Source organism: Sinohyriopsis cumingii, chromosome 3 (genome assembly GCF_028554795.1).
Source record: "Sinohyriopsis cumingii isolate HCF-2022 chromosome 3, ASM2855479v2, whole genome shotgun sequence".
NCBI classification, from domain to species: domain Eukaryota; kingdom Metazoa; phylum Mollusca; class Bivalvia; order Unionida; family Unionidae; genus Sinohyriopsis; species Sinohyriopsis cumingii.
Window position 1 is genome coordinate 50,764,988 of NC_142963.1, and position 20,994 is coordinate 50,785,981.

At 36.8% G+C, this 20,994-nt stretch overlaps 1 protein-coding gene across 6 annotated transcripts in view; it reads left to right on the top strand.

The window, feature by feature from the left end:
* LOC149802840 (putative RNA-binding protein Luc7-like 1) overlaps positions 1 to 20,994 on the top strand; it is a 54,216-nt gene that overhangs the window by 19,778 nt on the left and 13,444 nt on the right. For all 6 annotated transcript variants that reach the window (XM_089952291.1, XM_089952294.1, XM_089952293.1 and 3 more), the window contains 4 exons: positions 2,338 to 2,481; positions 5,409 to 5,585; positions 16,432 to 16,628; positions 20,376 to 20,498. In XM_089952291.1, the coding sequence (XP_089808417.1) occupies positions 2,338 to 2,481; positions 5,409 to 5,585; positions 16,432 to 16,628; positions 20,376 to 20,498 (641 nt within the window). The remainder of the gene's footprint in view (positions 1 to 2,337; positions 2,482 to 5,408; positions 5,586 to 16,431; positions 16,629 to 20,375; positions 20,499 to 20,994) is intronic.

Here is a 20,994-nt window from a genome sequence, read left to right on the forward strand (position 1 = left end):
TCTTAAATTTATTGATGGAATTACGTGATAATTGGTTAATAATATGGTCATAGTGTAAAAAAGCCAGGCTTACTGAGCAGTCAATATTCATGTTGTTTGTTTTGCCATTTTTGACTTGCAACTGGAGGAAACTAATCTTGCAGTTTTCACTGAGAATGTACTGTACTTAAGAATCATCTAAATCTTGGGGATTTGGATGGGGTGCACGTGAGGGTGGAGTACATGTACACAAGCAAATTTCTCACCATATTTATAAACCTGCTTCTTTTCAGGTGGTGTTAAATAGAAAAATGCTTATGTCCAAATATCATCCTTAAGTCCATCACACAATCTTGTGAATGCTACAGGTCTTGCAGTTTGCCATGGATCACCATAAAATTTGTTGTGGCCATTCATCTCAAAACATGGATGTTGAGAAATTATTATGTGCTTAGAATTATTGTCTTTCTTGTCCTGCAGCTGAATGAATTACATGAGAGAATCTTGTGAATACATATGGCTTGTTTCGTTTTTTATGCATCACTGTGAAACTTTGCATATATTATGTTCATCATGTAAAAAGTGCATATTGACAAATCTTTGTACTCCTATTTTTGTCAAATTTATTGCCCCTTTTGGGTGCAGTATATGATGAATTTTGGTAATGCAACTATTCCTGCAGTTATCATTTTGTTGTTGTTTAACTTTGTTCACATTATGGTCATCATCAGAAGATATGCATATTGATTTCTCGTTGTCCTCCCACTCTTTTCGGAAGAGTAGTGTACTTTATCTACACACACCATATGGTAGACTGCATTTTGTTATGATGCATATCTATCCTTTACCAATTGGGTTTCTGTGCAATGATTCAAGTTAGTCGCTGCTTGCAGCTACCAAACTTTGTGAATGGCTTCCATTTGGGGTAAATCAAGAACCCTATTGATTTAGTGCTTAAAAGTTCATAGGTCAAAGTCAGAATGACTGAAAGAAGAAAAATGTTTACACACAATAAATTGAGTTCTCCACTGTCTATTGCACATGGGTTCATCAAGAACCCTATCATTTTCAGGGTCAAAAATGATCAAAGGTAGCTAACTTAAAGAAGAAATGCTTTTCACACAGTAACTTGGGTTATCCACGATTTCAGTTACAAAATTTTGTGGATAGTTTGCACGTGGGATAAATAGAACCATATTAATTAGGTATTAGATGGTCAAAGATCAAGGTCACTGACTGGAAAAAAGAAAAATGGATTCTCGTCAATGACCAGTTTCTCTGCTATCTGCAGTTATCAGCCTTGCATAGAATGCATACACTTATGTTATGAAAGAACCCTCTCAATTTCAGCATCAAAAGATCGGAAGTAAAATGGTTTCCACACAATAACTTTTGTTCTACATTATATACAGCTACCATACTTTGTGCTAACTTGCAGTTGGGGTAGTTTGGTAGGGTTTAACACCATTTTTAAGCATGTATCAGTTTGTACATGGTGGGAAGTATATTTAGTGGAGGAAGCTACTGGCAAGCTTTCTCATGTACCCACATTGAGTGAGATGAGACTCCAACTTGTGCAGACAGAGGTGAAGTATGTGAGTAATGTCAAAGGCGAGTACTTTAGATCACTCAGCCACCAAGAGCCCACATCTTGGTGTGGGGAAGACTCCTACTGGTCTCAGAAATTCATGATCACTGAGACTGAAAGAATACAAATTTTCATCACGGTAACATCAGTTCTACATCACATAACCTTAACCAGACTTTGTGGATGGGTTCCATTTGTGGTAAGGCAGAAGCCTATTGATTTTGGAATCAAAAAGTCCGAGTTAAATTCACTCATTGAAATAAGAAAAACAGTTTTTGAACAGTAATATTTGTTCTGTATTACAAGCATGAATCAAGCTTTGCAGATGCTTGCACTTTGAGTGTGGCAGAAACCTATCAATAGCTGAGATCAGATGTTCAAATGTCAAGGTCACATTGATGAAAGAAGAACAATGGTTTCTGTACATCTCCAGCAAGGACATTAAATATTAGTATGTGTAAAATGTGCTGATTGCTGTTGTTTGACCATGGACTCCTCCAAGAGGCATGTTTTAACAAGAGCAAATTACTCGGTGTTCCTCTATTTTCTTGGGAAACGTCTATGTAGAACTTTTGTTATTTATTAGTATGTATGCTCAAAAAGGATATATTTAATTAATTGAGAAGCTGTATGTGCTTTAATTAATCATGTTTTAATAAGTTTTTTGTATTCTTTTAATAACTAGGCTTGGTATGTACAAGTTTATTACAACACTTAGTAGTCTGCAAACATTTGAGCACACAGTAAAGTAACTTTTTTGACTTTTCAAGGCTGAAGTGATCCTCCAGCTAGGGGAGCAGATAGGGACAAAGCTAGCCAAGGCAGAACAGGCAGGAGCTGATGGAAATGTGGAACTCAGTCTGCAGCTTATGGAAGAGATGGAGGAGTTAAAAAAGAGTAAAACATTAGCAGAGGTGGGTTTAGTCCCTCATCAAATACCACATTGCCTAAGATTTACTTGGCTGGGCAAGTAGAATGTTAAAAATATACTACTTGTGTAGAAAACACATTTGATTTCCACAAATTAAACATTGGAGGTGTTATTAGTCCTTTCATTTGTCTGACCAGGATGGAGATGAACAGGACTTTGAAGATACCTTGCTAATATGATAACATCTGAAAAAGGGATATTACTCTTGGCTCCTGCCTCCTAGGTTGCATGCCTGACTCACAACTAAATGGTTGGTTGCTGTTTAGAATCTTACCATTGGATTGGCCCAGGTCAGCTAAGATGACTATCCTTGCAAGCGCACTTTAACCAACTGCATTGGCATTAAATAACCTGCTTATGCTGCTGTGCTGTAAAACACCAAAGCAAACCAATCTTGGGTTACAGGGAGGATGTAAGAGTTTAAATATACAGACATTTCAGTGGATTTTCAAAAAAAATTTGATCAAACGTTTGGTGGTCAGTGGAGAGAGAGAACACAATATACAGGGTTCGCACAGTACCTTGAAAAGTACATGAATTTCGATTCATCCTTGAAAAGTGTTTGAAAATCATTTTTACCTTGAAAAGTACTTGTAAATAAGCCTCAGTCCTTGACAAATATAAATTTAATCTACAAACGAATGTATGAAAGTTTTTTTCATACCATTATGTCATGTAATCATAATAAAACTGTTTGCTATTGGGTGGTTTACAACACATGACCGGTCAGATTGTTATAAATGCACGCAGACCTGATTATAGAGAGCATTTAAAAGTTTGCATCTTTTCCAGTGATCATTCTTCTTTGCCGATTTATTTTCTGCAGCAGCGGTACATCTTTTTACTTTAAATCATGGTGAATCAGCTGTCGTAAACTCTCGAAATAAAAGATAATGAAAAATGCACACAAAAATGATCACAGTTTGTTCTTATTATATATCCAAGCTTCTGACCGTCATATAATCTAAAATTCATAAGTTTGCTGGCAGTCTATTATTGACGTTTTTGGCATCGCAACCAAACTTTGCACGTAAATTATGGCTGTATGCCTTTTAACAGAAAGGCTGGTTTCTACACAATGTACTTAAATCTATGGGTAAATGTACCTGTATAATTTCGGTAAGCAATCACGTGACAGCAGATATATAAAAAATTATATGTGACACAATGCATACTTTTGCGGTGAATGATTTTAAGATACCACTTGAATGCATCCTTCCATTGTATTTTGTTCCTCATATGATGACTTGTGACTGTCATACAAGCAGACTCTGATCTCCAGTAGTTGTACTTGTAGTTGGAGTTAAGAATTTAAAGAACTTCTGAATGTACTGTACCTTATTTGCTATGTAATCTATAGTTGTTGGTTTTTTTCTTCATATAAAGATCTAAATTCATTTATTTTTCTTAGAAATAAATTGTTATTCTCAAAACATTTTTTTAAAGTAAATATTCTCTATTATAAAGTCTCAAGCCTATTGCAGGAATACTAGGAAGTCCCTTGTGAGGAAATTACAACATTCTCACTAATCCTTTAAATGAACTTTGATAAATATACCTAAAGTACACTGGGCGTCAGAGTCCTTGAAAAAAATAAGTTAAAATATTCCCTTAGAATTTCTTAGGAGAAATCTAATTTCCTCAAATTTTTGGCAACTTTTTTTTATCAGCTTCATAGTTGCATTATATTTGACGAAAATGCTTCCTAATGGGTCTGTATTCCCGAGATTTTTTTGTCGGGTACCTGTGCATTAAATTGCAGAACTGTGTTAATTTTACAGTTGTGAAAGCTCTTGCTGATATGGGGTGGCACACATCGTCTGTTGGCATTTTTTTAATTAGCTTGCCTTAACATGAAGCATTTTGTGTTTTGATGTCTATCTATTTGGTCATGTGTCCCGTATTTAATTTCTACACAACCATCTACCATTATTCAACTATGTAATTAGCATGCATATGGGGCAAGGAAGAAAATGTATCATCTTGAGACTACAAAGGTCAAGGTCACAAGATCTGCAAGAACATACTCGGACTATGCATTTTTGGTATGTCCCCTTCCCAGAAAAATGAAAAAATTTGTTTTCTTATTTTTATTAACATCCCATTAATCTTTCAGACTGTATTCTAGAAAAGACGCCTTCTACGTAACTATACGACATAAGAGTACGCTTGTCTGCAGCCTTGCACGCACTTTCCTAACATTATTCTGTTCTATTTATAGCAGCTGCCCTATTTACAAAAACATGCTGTTTTTTTTTTACCTCAGTTTCTATTTATAGCAGCTGTATGGCTTAATGAGGAGAGAACAGACTGGTTTTATGATTTTTAATCTTTACTTGCATATTCTTTGTTCCAATTCATATCTGATACAGAACCAGTCTGTAGGTATTTGGCGCTAAAAGTAAAGTCAGATTTATTCTAGTAGATGCATGTGTTAGAGCAAAAATGTTTTTCAAATAATTCCACAGATGGATTAGAAAAAGAAGAAAAATCAATTTATGATGAATACATGAATTACACAATACAGTCATTGTTCCTTTCTAGGGCAGCTTCACACCCACTGCAGGCTGTATGGAAAGAGTTTTAATATTGGTCATGATGGTAAAACAAAGAAATCTTGAATTAGCTCGTTTTACTAACTCCAATACCAAGGTAACTTGTAACTTCTTTTTTAAAGCAGAACTAATAAATGCAGAGCCATTATGTACAGATTTCATAATAGAACATGGACTACCCCTAGTCTGCGACATGATGCTCCAGGGCTAGACATCACTGTAAACTGCCACTGTGCAGACATTGTAGCAATATGACTGAAAAATTGTTAAAGCTACATTAAAAATCTAAATCACACACACTATTTTCATCTTTCATATAACTATTGGCTTAAGTTTCCTTGATTTTTGTTTGCAGCAGGAGTACAGAAACTCCATGCCTGCCTCTAGCTATCAGCAACAGAAGCTGCGTGTGTGTGAGGTGTGCTCTGCCTACCTAGGTATCCATGATAATGACAGACGACTTGCAGATCATTTTGGTGGGAAGCTTCACTTAGGATTCATCACAATTAGAGAGAAGCTGGACGAATTAAAAGTGAGTGAATGTTATAAGTTTTCTTACGGGGTCAAAGATACCATTGAGATTCACTTGTGCCTTTAGATCTTAACATTTTGGTGATTTCCATTTCATCTATATATTATTACAAGCATATTTGCATGTTGTACCTATTGTGGGAAAAGATTCATAGAAGAATGGTTTGTCTTAGCACAGATGGGGTCATATTGGAATTTTCAAGTCAAACCTCTGTTTTCATTAAATCATTGTGAACCATGGTACATATTTAGATCATCATTAGAAGATGCACATATTGATAAATAACAATGCTCCCAAGTCTTTATTTTAGCTATTGCTGTATTTAACTTGGAGCAGGATGTAGTGTTTAACAGAATCCTCTGAACACAACTAATCTGTTTTCAATGTATCACCATGAGACATTGTACATATAATGGTCATCATGTGAAAATGTTCATGTTAGTCAATCACTGTATGCTTACATTTTACTCAGTAGACAGATCATATAAGCAGACATTAAGTAGAAATTAAAATAATTTAAAGACTAGATGATGTTTGTTAACCTGTGGCACATGAAAGCTCCAATAAACACCCAGTCCTGTAACAAAAAATGGACTCTTAATAATTCCAGCTTATCTTAGGTTTTTGTTGGGTTTAATGCCTTTTTCAACACATGTTAAGAGCAAAAACATTTCTATACATGGCAGCCAGTTTGTTGGAGGAAGAACCTGGGAAGACCCCAGGAATAATTACAGCTCCACATGAAGTTACTTGCAACATCGGTTGTGCTGAGATTCAGAATGATGCTGACAGGGGTAAGATGTGTGAGTGATCTCTAAAGTTATGTGCCTTAGACCATTTGGCCCTTTAACCACCCCACTCCCCAAATTACAGGACCAACCTGGTGGATTACATGTCGCAGATAAGTATTTTTCAGTACGTATCAAACAAGTGGTGTTGATCTTTATGTCAGTACATTTGATTCATGCACAAAACAAATTAATTTTATGTACATTTCAAGATGGTCATGTGAAAATTTACAAAGCTACAGAATCATATCATTTGTGAAGCTGAGCTGTACAAACTATGAAATCTTGTTAGAGGTGTGCTGTGTAATCCTTGATTATATTCCTGTAGTGAGAGTTAATTCTCTTATTGACTTGTAGCTGGATGCAGTATATTATAGAATTTGTGAACGCAACTGCTTTTGCAGTTTTTAGTGATTTGCTGTGAAATGTTTCAGAAATGATTTTGTCCTTTTTTTTCCACTTTTTTGTATTCTCATTTCCATCATAAGATAGGGGTGGGATGTGTGAGAGGCAGGGGTGTATTATCTCTTCTGTTTATAAACCAGAAGATTTTTTTCTGTGGCCAGTTTGCCTTTCATTTGATGTCAGTCACTCTTAACATTTGCACAAGTTTGTTATTATTATTCTTTATACTACTTGGAGGATTCTATCTTACTTTACATACAAAATCATCCAATGGTCTAGTTGGTTCTAATGAAAATGGTTCTGCTAGAATGTCCAATATGGCAGCTACACTCGCTGTCTTAAAAATATTGTTGTCACTACTCCTGAACAGATGCTCATATCAGCATGGGATTTTCACTGATACTTGTAACAAGATCTAGTTGGTCCTAAATGAGAATGGTGGTGAGTTGACATCCATTATGGCCATCACAGTGGCCATCTTCACAATTCTGTTGCTGCTTTTTCTAAATGGATGTCCTGTTGACATGTTTTTTTTAATAAAAGACTTCTTGTTTTATCAGGCAACATAGATGAAAATGGTTCCCATCTGATGGCCACTGTGGGTGCCATCTTGAAAATCTTGTTGCATTATTGTCTTTATCAATGGTGATATCAGCATAGGATTTTCATGTAAAGATGTCCAATGCTGTTTAGTTGGTCCCAAATGGAGATGGTACTGGTCTGGTGTTCAATATAGCCAGTGTGGCAGCCATCTTTAAAATCTTGTTAACACTACTACTAAATGGATGATTGTAATGACAGGAGGTTTACACAAAAATGCTTGAAATGAAACTGTTGTCCATCAAGCATGTAAGACTTCTATAATACCTAGTTGATCTGAAGTAAAAATGGTGCTAATCAGACATACAATTTTATAGTCAGTGGCCAGCTTTTAAATCTTACATCTCCAGAATTGATAGTTCTAGCAACATAAGGTTTTCACTACGACTTGCTTTATTATTTAAATACGCATTGTAAATGGTACAGTCAAACCTTCAGTATGGCCATGATGATAACCATATTGAAAATGTTGTAGCTAGTTCTTCTGACCAGATGGTCCTAGATTTTTTTCAGAGAAATTTGTAACAGCTACATTTCCCAAAAAGATGGCCATAGCATGATGCTTATCTAACCCCCAGACAGCGGACTTGATGGCCATCCTGAAAATCTTTTCTCCTGAATGGATGGTCTTATCGACATGGAGTGTTATCTAAACACCAGTATTGGAAGTAATGTAACTGTTTCTGAAGGAAAATGGTGGTCATCTGACCTCCAACATGGTACCATATTGGGCATCTCAAAATTTGTGTTAATCACTACCCTTCTTGCAAGAATAGTTACATTGACATGGATTTGTTTTCACTCAGACACTTCTTGCAGTATTTAAATGGTTCAGATCTGAGCACCAATATATAAACACAAGGGCCATGTCCTCCAAATTTGAACGGCATTCAATCTCAAATGGACAATGGAAAATAGTTATCTTTTATTGAATTCCTTGCAGAAAAAATTCATCCAGTTGAGCATCACTCTTATGTTTTGGGTTACTGGCTGCAAGTTAGGTGGCATCAGATGTTTAACCAGTGCCCATGAACTATTGCTGTTTTCAGCTAGTTCTCAAAAACTGGCAGAGCAGAGCATCCATATATAAAGACCTTATACAACTGTACAAACGAAAATGAAAATAACACGAAAATGGCTATCCCTAATATTTTTTTTTAAAAATGTAAAAAAAAATGGCTTTCAACTGACTCATTTTCTTTGGTTGTCTTTCAGAATAGTGTACTTAAAAATACAAAATTATAAGTGACTTTCATTACAAGCATTGTTTACTCCATACTTAGCTCTTCTGGTCATAAATCGTGTGAAAACCATGTGAGTTTATGAAACAGCCTGTCATCCGCCTGTCATCCTTCAGTCCATTAGTACAGGTTTGTTATCACTACTTCTCCTAAACTACTTGCAGAATTGCCTTGTAACTTTACACACACTTTTATCCCATGGTTTAGTTGCTCCTTAAATGAAAATGATGATGCTTGGACATTCAATATGGCTGCCACTGTGGCCATCTAGAAAATGTTAAAACTATTCCAGAAAGGATGGTCATATCAGCATGGGGTTTTGCTAAAAAATCTTCTTCAGATACCTTGCTTATCCTAAATCAAAACAGCCAATCTGACATGTACTTATCCTGAATGGATGGTCATATACAAATGTTTTCATTAAAAGACTTCTTATGAAGCACAGTTGGTCCTAAATGAGAATGGTGCTGATGTGACAACCAGTAGTGCTACCACAGCAGCCATATTGAAAATCTTATTGCTATTCCTCAGAAATGGATGGTCATATCAACATGAGTTCACTAAAAGACTTTTTATGATATCCCGTTGGTCCTAAATGAATATGAAGCTGATCTGACATCCTATATGGCCACCATGACAGCCATCTTAAAAATCTTATTACAGCTTAGCTTCAGCATAAATTCATATTGACATGAGATTTTCACCAGAATTCATCTTATGATGTCCAGTTGTTCTTAAATTATTGCTGCTCACAGCCATAGCAGCCATCTTGAAAATATTTTTATTGCTAGTTATCCAGAATGGAGTTGCGTCTTGGAAATATTATCTCTACTCCTTTCCAAATGAATGGCTATATCAACATGTGGTTTTCACTGATAGACTTCTTATGTTACCTAGTTGGTCCTAAAAGGAAATGGTACCAGTCATACATCCAATATAGCTGCCACAATGGCTTCCTAAAAATCTTTCTCACTGCTACTTCTGAATGGGGGGCCCCGAGTGGCCGAGTGGTCTAAAGCGCTATCCGTCACGGATCACTGCCATCTCACCTCTGTCTGCGTGGGTTCGAGTCCAAGGCTCGGCAAATGTGGATATGTGAGAAAGCTTGCCGGTAGCTTCTCGTGGGTCGGTGGTTCTTTCCGGGGTTTTCCCGGTTCTTCCTCCACCATTAATACTGGCCGCCATGTATAGCCTATCTTGTGCTGAAAAATGGCGTTAAACCCTATAACAACAACAACTTCTGAATGGATGATCATTATGACATGGAGTTCTTACCAAAAGATTTCTAATGTCTACTTTGTCCTAAATGATAATGGTGCCAAGTAGATGTCCAGTATGTGTACTGCAGCATATTTGAAAGTCTTGTTATTACTGAAAAATGCCAGAGACGTTTTCTGCACTCAACGGTGAAAGAAAGAAATGGTTTTATTTTGAATCCAGGAAATTCTATTCTTCATATATCTTCCTCAATCACATTATGTTAGGAATATTAGCATGATGACTCGCGAATCTCGGCCTACTGGAGGACGAACAGTATCTTTTCTATCTCCTATAGACAAAAGGTAATAACTTGCCTATTACCTCCCCTTGCCTCTGCCAGGTGTCACTGATTATTAGCTTAAGTGCTGTATTGGTAACATCATACAGTTTAACCTCCAACAATCCAGGCCATTTTGTGTTCTAATTGAACCATCCAACATTCCTTTTGAATGTAGTGTCTGGATTAATCATTCTGCTGCAAGTTGTGTACATTATATTTACAATTCTGAGAAATTTGAATGATTTGAGACTTTTAGGGACTTTGTCTATTTCAATCTGTGTATCATTGACTTCATGGAAGGTCAGTATGAGTTAGTAATGGAGTTGGTTTTAGCAAGTTGCTATAATGCTGCTTTGTTTTCCCTTCACCTGTTGTTTTTGTAGAAATGTCAACCAATACATTAAAGGCAAAAGTTCAAAACATAGTCTGTAAGTATCGAATGCAACACTAACTTTTTCATTTTCCGTTAGTAACAGGCTATATATATATATATATATATATATATATATATATACACACACACACACACACAGGGTTCTCAATAGATTTCAAAACTGAAGAGTCAGTTAACCCTTGACTCCAAAATCTTAAAGGTCAAAATTTAAATCACGGAGATTGACTCTCCTATTCCTTGGAGCTGACACTATCATTCTGTTCCTTTGGAGTCTGAGGGCCACTGACAGGTTGTTTCCAAGACTGAGCCAGAAAAGAAAATAAACTTTGCACTGTTGGGATCTTAAAGTTCAGATTTATGCACAGTGTTGTGTCCATTCAATTTTTTCTGAATGATACATTAATTAAAACACTCGAAGTTTTAGACATTTTGCCATTTGAAGCAGATCAACAATAAAACACAATCACATGCTGAAAACTGGCTTTACAAGAAGCCATATATTCTCCTTTTGTCTAGCTGATTATAATTTAAAGCACAAACAAGTGGCAATATGTTATCAGAAATGAATCCAGTGAAGTCATAAATAATTCAGAAGTTTTAAACATTCTGCCAAATGAAGCAAATTAATTGCCAGTAACATTATTTAAGTTGGTCCACACCCTGACAACCAGCTTCGTGGGCTGCCATATGCTCAATTCTGACCAGTTGATTATAATTTGATGTCCAGTTATACCAGTTCTGATATTTGATCATAATTGTTTCCTCTTCCTTTATCATAAACTTCAAATGTAATCTCAAAAGAATTCAACCTAATTCAGCTTAACCTGCGTTAGCTTTGCCCTGTTCATATATGTCTTCCATTGGTGTGATATTATTGGCCGTCAAAGTGTAAACTGTTGTCGAGCAGATGTCAGTTCCTCATACAGTGAATTTGTTATCAACAGCACATTCTTAGTAAGAAACTAAACCAGAAGATCGATGCACAAGTCAGAATTTTCACTCGTCAAAATGGGCCATATTTAAATTCCATACATCAAAACCTGAGTGTACACATCTATTGAAAAGCCTCTGTGTGTTTGTAGTTTAGTGAGTTAGTAACATGATGAATTACTACTCTATGCTTTGTTTTCTCTCAGAATGTCATCTAAATGCTATTCAGAGCATGGAAGTCTACCATGACTCTTGTATATACAAAGTGTATATTGTCTATAATATGCAGCATTCGTAATATGTGGTCAGAGGAAGTCTGGGCTACAGTATTAGCTAGTTTGTAAGATGCTGAATTGCTAATTTACGCTTTGTTTTCTCTTGTGTCTAGGAGAAATGTCTACTAAATGCATGAAATGCAAGTTCAGAACAATAGTCCACAAGGCATTGAAGGAAAGGAAAGATGGAACAAGTCTAGGAAGACAATCTAAAGTTTGACTCACTGGAGGAGTGTCCACCAATTTCGGGCAGACCATTGGTGTAAGTCCCATTGTATATCTGAGCATGGCCTCAAGGCCTGTAAGTCTGGATGCATGGGGTTTGTGCCGGATCCTTGGATCAAATTCATTATACCACCACACTGTTACTGGCCAGCCAGCTGTCACAGACTCCAGTATGGGAGACCGTTTGAGAAAACTCTCCAACCAACTAGTTCACCACCACCCATTTTAGGCAGCCCAGCAAGCACAATTTGCACTGCTTGTCTGAGCATGGTCTTCAGGCTTCTAAATCAGGACACATGGGGTTTGTACTGGATCATTTGGATCCAATGCATAATACAAATGCACCATCACCAGCCTGTTCAGCATGGGGATATTTTCATTGAAATGGTCCAAACAACTGTGATTTACAGGATCTTAGTGACAGATCCTTCCATCTAACTGCAACATCGCCAACATACCCTTACTAAAATGGAGATTTATGTGGAGAAATCTGACAATTCCACCAGGCCGTTGGAGCAGCTGGTACCTTTGATAGCCAGACTGTCTTCTATACAGTAAGCACTCAGCCCACCATTCGCCAGGCAAAGCAGCCTGCAGTTCCAATCAGTGCCAGACTTAAATATGTTCATTGCATGTCCACGTGGGAGAGCTGGAAACATTTTCAAAGAGGATGGAATTGAGTCTTTGATGCCTCTCTGGAATGACTTCTCCTGAGCTGCAAGCAGATCCAGATTGTGACTTGATACACAGTGAGCGTGACAAGACTCCTTCAGATCAGCCATGCTCAGGTCCGACTGTTTTAAAGGAGTGAATTTAGCTTTACAGCCACCGTCAAGGACATTTATAGGCTGTTGGCTACTTCATAATGCCCTCCATTCCCTACTTCTGCTCAAGACTATAAAGTTTAAGAATCAGAGGACCTCAAGGAGAGGAAGAGACACTGTCCTGCTGGCTTTTGGGTAGTATTGGCAACTCTAAGTCTTTCTTTTCTGAAAGCCGTGTTCCGATGACATTTTCATCTCCCTGGTATAAAACTCAAATGCTTCCATACTGATCTCCCATCCCTTAACAAGAATATAGCAGCTGTTCATATGTCAGCACAATGTTTTATAAAGTGGATAAAATGTGTTCCATTCCACATCAGAGCTGGTTCAATATGTAGTTGCTACTTCTTCAATGTTAGATTCAGCCTAATTGCCATTTTCAGACTCGCAGATAAATCTCAGCAATAGCCATGCTTCGGAGGTGGTGACCAAATTTGGTAGGGTCAATAATCGGGCAGCTCACCATACTATGGCCAATGACTTTACAGTTTCAGCCAACTTATACCTGATACAGCATGTCTGCAGTCCATGTCACTCAAGTCTCATCATAACCTCTTTTTATGGACAACCCAGTTTGAGTCATCATTGCTTTGGAACAATCGAAGAATTTAGGAGGCAGGTAGCTCAGGAACTGCCACTCCAACTTGCCGCTAAACCACACAGGCGTTTGGAATCACTCTGCCCCTGTGGTCTAATGCGCTTTCCATTATGGATCACTGCCATCTCACCTCTGTCTGCGTGGGTTCAAGTCTCGGATTCAGCCACCTTGGGTATGTGAGAAAGCTTGCCAGTAGCTTCTCATGGGTCGGTGGTTCTTTCCGGGGTTTTCCCGGGTTCTTCCTCCACCATTAATACTGGCCTCCATGTATAGCCTATTGTGTGCTGAAAAATGGCATTAAACCCTACAACAACTCTACCCCTGCCAGCGTGAAGGGCTGTTAAGTGGCCTTGGTGCAAGGGATCTTTTCAGTCAGATCTGCACCAGTATCAATCCTCACCCAGTGCCAAGAGATGAGTCTAACCTACCTAGGAGGCAGTTATACAGGAGCTGTTAGAAATGAAGTTTCTCTACCTTTAAACCTATTACCCGTAAACATGTCCACTCATCAACAAGCAGGTGTAGAGATTCTGCAAAGACCACAATTGCTGGTATTTTGTTCCAGGCTGTTAATTATTTGGAAAGCGAATGACAAGTTGAGGCTGATCATCAACTTCATTTGCCACAACCAATTCATTGCCCCACTGAAATTCAAGATAGAAACGGTGAGATCAATCTGCCTCTCTGTCCGAAGGGACAAGTATGCTGTCAGTCTCGATCTGACCAACATATATATTCATGTCCCACTCCACCCTGCATACAAAATTTCAGTTGTGCTTACTGTGACACAGTTTATTAGTTCAGAGTCCAACCCTTTGGCCTCAACATCAGCCCTTGGGTTTTTACCAGGGTACAAATTTTGTCATCACCTGGTTGACTTCATTTACAACAATGGCTGGATGACATCCTCCTCAAACATATGGTAAGTTCTATTCTTCTCAGAGTCAGAAATGATTTTCTCTCACTTTTTAATCATCAAATTTTTCTGTTGAACTGGGACAAAGTCTGACCTTCATCCATCCCAGCTTTTTGCCCACCTGTGTATGGAGTTTATCACCAGCCAGAATCTAGTTTGACTTCATGTTTATGTAATTGGATCGTCAAACTCATCAAGTTGGTTTCCGACAGGATTATTCAGTACAGCAGTGGACTTAATTATTTTGGTCGTCCTCTGTGCCCCTTAGAAATGATGTGGGTTAGCATAATGGTGAAAAGCACATGCCTTGGGTCGCAAAAACTGGATATTTTTAAACGAGTTTCATAAATTTAATGTTAAATCATTACCAATTTGAGATTCTGATTATTACAGTTTTTTTATTTTAATGGAAATAGAAAGTAGAGGAAATAATTTTGTTCATTCAGACTCAGATTTACCTTTCATTTGTTATGCATAAAAAAATGGTCCCAAACGTGGTTGATTTTGTTTTTTGCAGTTTTATAACCAATAAAATTTAAAAGATTTTCTTTTACAAATTAGAATCAAAAGAGTCTTTATCCTTCAGATTTAATTGAACAATTGGCTCAGAGAACATCATTTTACAACAAAGATTGTGTATGGAAGTTCCATGTGATGTTAGATAGTTTAATTCATTGAGGTTAGACTATCAATGTAGCAGTGTTGATACCATAGGTATGTCACTGGAAGTTATTGGACATTCATGCGAGAAAAAAAATTTAAAGGCTAAAGAAATTCCATATTTACTGTAATGTATTTGAGACCAGATATTTGCATTAATTGATTTGGAACAGGAGGCAGTCAGAATTGCATCACATAAGAGACATTAGATCATTTGAGCTATTTTACCACTTAAACAATACTGTGGTTTGATAGGCCAGTTTATGTCTACTTTCTTCTATAAACAGAGTTGACTTTATATGCTTCTTAAACTGCTCTTGTATATAGTGTGAAATCCTTGTTACAATATTACCACCCACCCCTCCCCTTGTGCACCATATCAATTGACCAATATTCTTAATTTTATTTGTTGTTGTTCTTGTTTGGGGTTTAAGGTGGGTTTTTTTCAGCACATGATAGGCAATACATGCTTAACAAGTCCTAGTGGGTTAAATTCATCATCTTCAGAAAGACATTACATTTTTTTTCTCCATTCCCTTTGAGCAGTTTATTCGAAAAATGGCCACCAGAATGTTCATAGCGTTAGTAAAATGAATAAGCTCCCCAAGCTTTATGTAAAGAAAATTTTCCCGTGATCACAGCCAATCAGTAAAGAGAATACTGCAAGAATTTCATGGGCTTATTTACACCAATCAGAATCACCTAAAGTGATATGTTTATGAGTGGTAATATCAAATATTTAAACTGCACACACTATATGTAAAGTGTACTATGTGCTAAATGTTTTGTATTCATGAGACAGCCCTCTCATTAACATTATGCTTTAGTAGGGCTCATAACTGACATGATTTCAAACATTGTACCATATACATCTGCTCATGTTAACTTTACCTTCAGTTTGGTTTACTGTTGATTAGTCATTAATCTGCTGGTTAAGCTTAATTTACAAGCAATTGCAAAAGCTCTCAGCATGAACAAGGGACAAAAATTTATAGGTAACCAATGAAAAACTAGAAGAGAATTGTATTATTACAAATTTGTAGGTCACAAACTTGGCTTTGTATACAAGTTTATTTCTTTTGATGCAAGCAGATGATTTTGCAAGGTTAAGGAATCTTGAAATATTAACTTGACGATGCCTTTAGAGTCCTTCAGAATGAAAAACGTAATTCACATGATAAATGTTTCTACTGGCAAATTAGGTAACATTTTTTATTTTTTGACAAGAGCTCATTTAGAATACATGAGTCATTGGGCATCATGCCATCCAGTTTTTGAGCACTGAAAACATTGGCAAATTCAAATCTCATAACTTGTCTTGAAATTTCTCCATGTATTCTCAAATTTCATTGTACCTTTATTGGAGGTTAATATTATTACGTCAGTTTGTTTACAGTAGTTTGTTAACAGTTATAAACAGGTCGGTTAAATTCCTTATATCCCTTCACAGAAAAGTGTGGCTGATCGGCGTGAACAACGTGAAAAGGAGAGGGAAGAGTTTAGAAAGGCACGAGAGGAGGAGCGAAAGAAGGAGGAAGAACTTGTCAAGAAAAGCAGGAGTAATAGCCGCAGTCAGAGTAGGAAGAGAAGTAAAAGTCGAAGTCAGAGTCGCAGGAAGAGCAGTCGCAGTAGAAGTCGGAAGAGAAGGTTATTGATTGCATTATTTATCATTTTGGTGTGTTTTTTATTCTTGGAAGGAAATTCAATAACTTTATTTTAAAAAAAGAAAATTCAGCTACAGTACTCAAGTTTTTTATATTGCTGAACACGAGTCCAAGGCAAACATGCAGAATGACCAAGAACCTTCCATTTTTGGACATGGGGATTAGGATGAAACTAGAATTGCTTCTTACAATGTTTTCTTGGTTAACTAAACTCTGTGTGTGTTTTTTTGTTTTTGTTTTGAGATTCCAATCCTAATGATAATGTTCGATGGTTTTAGATTTTAATCTCTATCAAAAGCATTCCTAATCAAATGGGGTGTCACAGCATATAGTATGTACATAAAATCTGATCCTTCTGATGAAATAAAAATTCTTCACCCAGAACAGACTTTCCCACATATTCCTCAGTTACTCTTTAGCTTATTCTTTAGCTGCCATGTTATTTGAAGTCCTCTTGCTATGAGGCCAAGTGATCATATGGTATGGCCCTAAAATATGGCACCATAGTCGACACATACATGCTAACCATTATGCTTTTGGTGTAATCGTTACACCTTTTTTTCACTAAATTATGCCTTATCCATAACTGTATTTGAATGAATATTTTTGGTGTATATCCCCTTCCAAAAAAATTAATTTGTTTTCTCATATTAATTAACATCCCAATAATCCCACAGACCGTATTCTAAAACAGATGGCTTCTATGTAACTACGACATGAGAGTACGCTAGTCAGATAAATGAAACCCACATACTGATTGACTAATACTTGCATGCACTTTTCTAACAGTATTATGTTCTTTTTTTATAGCAGTCGCCCTATTTCCAAGAAACATGCTGGTTTCTACTTTCAATATTTGACCTACATTTCTATTTATAGCAGCTGTATGGCTTAGTTAGGAGAGAACAGACTGGTTTTCTAACTTGTAATCTTTGCTCGCAGATTCTTTGTTCTAATTCATATCTGGTACAGAAGCAGTCTGTAGGTATTTGGCGCTAAGAGTCAGGTCAGATTTATTTTAGTCGATGCGTGTGTTAGAGAAAAAAATATTTAACAAATAATTTAACAAATGGATTTGAGAAAGATGAAAAACCGATTCAGAGATGAATACATGAATTACACAATATAGTGTTCCATTCTAGGGCAGCTTCATGCCACTTGCAGGTTGCATGGAAAGGGTTCTAATATTGGTCATGGTGGTAAAATGAAGAAACCTTGAATTAGCTCATTTTACTAACTCCAGTACTAAGGTAATTTCTTATTTACAGCAGAACTAAATTGTGGACACGAATTTTATAAATGCAGAGGCATTATCTACCAAGTTCTTAATAAAACACAGGCTATCCCTAGCTTTAGAAGACTACATTGGTCCTTTGTTCAAAATGGGTGTTTCCTGATTCCAAAGTTGCAGAAAATATGCATGTGCAAGAACAAAATCATCTAACATTGTTAGGTGTTTAGCAGAAGATACGTCACTTAAAATTGCAGAAGCCATGAAAATTGGGCCATTTAGTATTGCAACAGACGGGAGTATTGATTATGACAAAGAGTTGTACCCAGTCTGTGTAAGAGACTTTGACAGTGGAAAGGGCAAAGTCTGAGTGCTCTTCTTTCATTACCAGAATTAGCAGTAGATTCTGCCAGAGAAAACGTTTTTATTTGGTTGAAAAATCTTTGAATAAACATAAGTTGGCAGAACTGTATGGGGGTTTTCAGCTGATACTGCATCAGTGATTACGGGAATTCATAAAGGAGTTCAGTATTTTGAGACTGCTCCGGTGGCCTATTGGTTAGGGCATCTGCCTTGGAAGCACGAGGTCTTGGGTTCAAACCCCAGCCAAGTTTTACCAAAGACTTTAAAAAAATGGTACTAACGTTAAACTGCCTCGCATGGCACTCATCATTAAGAGGTTAGTGTTGGGACTGGTTTCAGGATAATGTGACTGGGTAGGACATCTACGGCATGATGCCCCAGTGCTAGACATCACTATAAACTGCCACACTGCAGACATTATAGCTATATGACTGAAAAATTGTTAAAGCTATGTTAAAAATCGAAATCACACACTGATATACATGAAATTCATTGTCATCATAGCTATCACCAGCAAGTATTTGCCAACTGAAAACGTCGTCTGAAGACAAACCCTGTTGGGATTCAGCCATTTTGGTTTCCTGTGCGGCCCTTCTTTGAAACACATTTGGAAGACTTCCATGATGAAAGTAATGTTAAAACTACCATAAAATGCTTGTTCCAGGGCCCAATGAACCAAACAGATTTAGTTTAACAGCCATTTATGTAGAACCGAAGTATCCAGCTATCTGGATGTTGCATCAAGCACTGTGAGACTGCTACTGGCAGTGTGAATTACATCGTGAAATGCACTTTTAAAGTTAAAAGTTTAATAAAAAATTGCATACTGTGCAAAGCACGTTTTATATCCGCGACATTGACGTAATTTGCAGAATGCGTATCACTGCTTTAAAAGTACGCGAATTCGTGCAAATTACATGCACTCGTGTGTACTGGCATCATTTTCTGACCCAATGTTTTAGATGTGATTTTAAATATATATTCGGGTTTTTTTCTTTGTTCTGACAACCCCACCAGCAATTTCTCATTTTGTTAACACAACCCACCACAGAAGTGTTTTTCCTAACAGCCTTCCACTGACAGATCAAAATAGTTTGAAATACATCCTCCTACAGAAGTTTTTTTGAAGTGCCTATCCTGGGTGGGATATGTTTTACTGGAACAGCCCTAAGCATAATAACATAACCTGCAAATGGAATTTTTTCAAACTATGTTTGTGGGTGTATATCTGATGAAAACCTTGACTGAACTGATTTTGACCCCAAATAAACTTGTTAGAGTTTTAAATATATTTGGCATGTGGGTATTTTATCTTGATGTGGGAAGAAGTGATTTGATGTGCATGATACCATGTTCAAGGTCAAAAGCCATTGTGAAGAATATTTGACTGCACTTACAGACATTTTGTAATCATATTGACTCTGACATGTATAAAAATATTTTTTTGCCAAATTTGGTCTAAATATCCAAGATGGTTCCAATGTGTACAAGTTTTCAAAAATGTGCCATCAGATAAATAAAAAAAAAGTAGAATTGTTTTTTTTCAAACAACTTCTTCAGATCAACCTCTCAGGAGAATTAGTCCGATTTTGTACGAATGCATCCTGGCTTGAAGGCCTTTCAGATATTTTTTACAAATAATGTCTGTCTGCTGTCAGAAATAATAGCCATTACTAAAATAGAAAATCTATCAAGTTACATCTTGTCAGAAACTAGTGAGCAGAATATTACCAAATTAAACAGAAAACATTCTGGCATAAGGACCTTTCATTATTTTGAGAAATTAAGTTGATATATAATGCATGAAAATAAAATAAATTACAGAAACCTTGGAATGTTTGTTTGCTTTGGATGAAATTTCTAAAGAAAGCCTCTGACCCAGATTTCTCGGCTGACTGCTGCTACATGTTGGCTGTTAGGCAGATGCCAACCATATGAATGATCCAAGACCAGCTTTTGCCACTTGCTGGAATCATTTTCCTATCAGTTTTTTTTTTACCAGAACATTGGGTTGTTGTTTTTTAAGTACAGCCATCTTAATACCTGCTGTTATTTATAGAATGATGCAAGTCTCCATTAGTATGACTGCAGTGGTAACTGTCATTGTATTATTTTGCAATTTTTGTCCCGAACTAGGTCCAGATCTAGGTCAAAATCCAGGTCAAGGCATTCCAGAAAGAGAACCAGGAGGTCCCGATCCAGGTCACGGTCTCGCCCCAAAAGATCCAGGTCAAGATCACGCTCCAAAAGGAAGTCTAGGTAATGTTCTTAATTTTCATTTTCAAATGATGAAAGTTTAAAGAAAAGAAAATGACATACTTTTAGCATTCCTGGCAGGGTTAGAGATAGTATTGCAACATCCCATTGTACCATCTCCAGCTGGTTTGTAGTTAAAGCTTCATTTTTACGGTAGATATTGCAACCATACTAATATGAAAAGCCAAAAAACTCCAAAATTTCATTGTCTTTTAGGATTCCTTTTCCACCATGAAAGCCTTGCATAACCTACACATTTTTCCTCCCCATTAATATTGCAAATCGTGAACTAACATTATTCACTCAATCTGATGAAAAGTATTCTGAATTGTTGGCTCCCTAGTGACATTGGTATTAGGGATAATGAAAGAGCAGACATAAAACCTGCGTTCACCTGTTTCCAAATCGAAGATTCTAATGTTATACATTAGTATGTTCTATATATTGGGCAAAATGTTGGAATAGAAACAAGCTTCAGAGGATAAAACCCATCAGTGAT